The following is a 3,217-nucleotide window of genomic DNA, read 5'->3' as shown; positions in this document are numbered from 1 at the left end:
GTAGGGAAAATGTTGCTGTAAGTTAGAATTACATAAGAACATACGTATTTCTACTCATTGAATACTTTTGAGGATAGAGAGTGCGTGAGTAGACAGAAAAATTAAATTAAATGTATTAAAACACATGTTATAAATGTACATTACTTATTTGAAATAATTTCAAGCTATTCGTTGTCTTTAATATTTTAATATCGTTTTTTAACGATTCTGACTAATGGCCGCTGATTTATTTTGACAATTTTTATATAGGCAAGCCACAACATCTATTTTTCTGTTTAATAAAATTTATATTAATACAAAATTAATGTATATATATATATATATCTTTATACCTTAAAATATTTTATATCTGTGCTTAAAATGATTTAATCTAAATCTGTGTAACTCACATATTGAAAATAAATTGATGTGGCTTTCCCATGGCTATGGCGAAAAGATCATTTGTAGCAATGGCGAAAACGATGATTTTGTGAGATGACATTCAACAGCATCTTTATGGAGGTGAACAAATACTGGATTTAAAAATAATCTTATACCAGCTATTAACATATCAATCGACTTTCTTTACAGATAACATGAAACAGGAGTTTGTTCTATATATAAATTTTGTACACGTATTCGCCATTGCTGCAGCTTGAATAAAGTCTTTGGGCATTAATCTGCAGCGAACTTCTTTTTCTCAGCGAACTGTTCTTCTTTTAATTCTACCATTGAATATTTTTCAGAATCGACAAAAATCATTCTAACGGAAATTTCATCTCCCACTTGTAGATTCCTGTACTTATCACTTATGCCCATTGGCCAAATTGGCACACAAATTTTTCTAATAATTGTTGGAGATTCAATCAAGTCTCCAAGATCTTTCAGCTCGGCATCTTTTTTTAGTGTCTCCTGTTCATCAAAATCAATATATTGGATCGTCGTAGGATTCAAGGATGTTACCATAGCTCGATACCAAAGACCTTCATATTTCACACCATAAACGCCACCAACAGTCGGCGGCAGATTTGCTGAATTTTTTATATCTTGTAATTTTGTCATTAAAATGGTACGGGCGTCAGCATCTTTTGAATTAAATACCAAATATTTATTATTACCTAGTGATTTTACGATTTGCACGGTTGTAAATTCTTTGTTGGATAAATATGTTTCTTTATAAGAAGAATCATTCACTGAGGAACTAGTTTGGCTATTAGTATTTTCTCTGTCATAGCTAGTAGAGCCTTTATTATTTTGGAAGCTGTTTCTTTGGGGATAGTTTCTATCATTATTGCAAATTTTATCTCTTACATTGCTATTATTATTGTGTCTTTCTTTGACACTAGTCTTAGGTTTATAATTACTATTATGATTACTTTTCTCTTTCTTGATTACTGCTTGGTTTTCTTTTTTTATTTCAGGTGCATAATTATCGTGAGCATCATGATAATTATTTTGAGTAATTTTTATATTACTCTCTTTGTTGATTCCATTTCTAGTCGTATTATTCGCTTCCTCTTCCCATACGTTAAACGTATCAATTCTTCGTCGTTTTACTTCGCCGCTACATTCACCCGTATCAACATTAGGGGTCGAAGGCCGTTTATTTACGTCTTGCTTAATTAGCAATGTGTTATCTATAACATCTAAAGCCCTGCGAAAAAATATATATAACCAAAATTTTAATTTCAATTAACAAAAATAAATCAAAATTAAATAATAAATGAATTGAACTAGGCCGTTAAACAAATAACACAAGAGGGAAAAGCCTTTAACAATCGAGGCTGGATCTTGATGCACATAACTGAAAAATGTTTTTAAAATTCACACATAATTATTAGGCATCAAAATCTAGTCTCAATCATTAAAGATCATTACGCCTCTCTCTCTCTCGAAATAAATATAATTTTTAATGCTTATCTACTTTTTAATGTCTTTATTAATTATCTACTAAATTAATACTTTATTAATAGTTACATGCAATAAAAACAATTGTATCGTCGTGTAAACGATGTTTTTAAAAATTTCTTTTCTTTTAATGAATATATAAACGTATAAACTTGAGAGACTATATATAAATATAATTACGGAATAGAGCTACACTCAGCCTGATGTTGTGGCCAATCATTTACTTGACAAGTTCTGCTACAATAGTACGTAAGGCACACTTCGCACTGTTTTGTTGTGTTTGTAGAACAAACAGAACAGTTTTGTACTGCAGTTTTACACTTGTCTTCGGAATATTCATATAATCCCTGTAAATAATTGCAACAACGAAATAATAAATAAAATATATACTAAATGCATAATACATAATTTTTCTTAACTGTTACATTAATTATATATATTTGCATAATTTCTTACTTCATTTTGTCGTTTACATATTCTTGAAATACCTTCTCCAATTTCAGAAACAGTACTCATGTATGAACATGAGGGCAATGACAATTCATAGTCTTCACTATGTGGCATTACACCTTTATGTGACAAATAAATCATATCTTCTCTAAAATTAAATATATGTGTTATAATACTATATGTTATACAATTACATATGTAGAAAAATATTTTTTGTTTATAATGTCAATGATGCTTACTGTTTTATATCATCGTGAATAGGCAATGAATCTGCAACATTTATTGCCTTTGATTTTATAAAATTGACTAACTCTTGAATTTCTTTTTCTTCTTCCACAGAAAATTTTCCCTGCAAATTATCTGCAAAGACAATTTTCCGATTATTTTTTCTCATCTCCATATCTGTCCATGTCTCATCCATACCTGTGACGACAAAACAATAAGCACGTTAAAACGCTATACGAAAAGCCGGAAATATGTAAACACGGAATATGTAAGAACGGAAAAAAAAGCCGATCTTAATACTTAGTACTTACTCTGTCGTTTTTGCTAGTGCGTAAGATTTGAAACAATTGACGGTTGAAACGTTCAACCGTCAAGGTACCATAGTAATCAAAAATCTTACCAACTGAGAAAAGTAAAATTATTTAGCATTGGCAAGTTGGTCGCGACCGGTGTTACGAGTTCTGATTGGACATTCAACGGCATTTTCAATATTTTCTAGTACTATTGCGATACTGCCATAAGCCAGTCATCCGCTAGCTGCTGAGCGTTATCTGTCACACTTCGCGCTGCTTCGCGCTTTACTCGGAAGTAAACATCAGTAAACATGGCAAAGTTATTGGGGTTGGATAAACTCGCGACGTTATTCCGTGCGATA

The 3,217-nt window shown here is 31.0% G+C and overlaps 1 protein-coding gene across 3 annotated transcripts; it reads right to left on the bottom strand.

The window, feature by feature from the left end:
* Positions 1-544: 544 nt before the first annotated feature.
* LOC105462189 (GATA zinc finger domain-containing protein 15-like) lies at positions 545-2,931 on the bottom strand. 3 transcript variants are annotated; one of them, XM_011708716.1, is made up of 5 exons: positions 2,874-2,931; positions 2,577-2,760; positions 2,344-2,485; positions 2,068-2,234; positions 545-1,633 (listed from the first exon to the last, which is right to left on the bottom strand). In XM_011708716.1, exons 2-5 carry the CDS (start codon positions 2,756-2,758, stop codon positions 655-657), a joined length of 1,470 nt encoding a protein of 489 aa, XP_011707018.1. In that variant the 5' UTR covers positions 2,759-2,760; positions 2,874-2,931; the 3' UTR covers positions 545-654. The 3 variants fall into 3 exon arrangements, with proteins under 3 accessions (XP_011707018.1, XP_011707019.1, XP_011707017.1); XM_011708717.1 differs by lacking the exon at positions 2,874-2,931 and adding an exon at positions 2,761-2,833 and having other exon boundaries at positions 2,577-2,697; XM_011708715.1 differs by lacking the exon at positions 2,874-2,931 and having other exon boundaries at positions 2,577-2,825.
* Between the last annotated feature and the right edge of the window lie 286 nt (positions 2,932-3,217).

Source organism: Wasmannia auropunctata, unplaced genomic scaffold, assembly GCF_000956235.1.
Source record: "Wasmannia auropunctata unplaced genomic scaffold, wasmannia.A_1.0 LD268729.1, whole genome shotgun sequence".
NCBI lineage: Eukaryota > Metazoa > Arthropoda > Insecta > Hymenoptera > Formicidae > Wasmannia > Wasmannia auropunctata.
The sequence above is the reverse complement of the archived record's forward strand: the minus strand, read 5'-3'. Positions and strand labels throughout refer to the sequence as shown.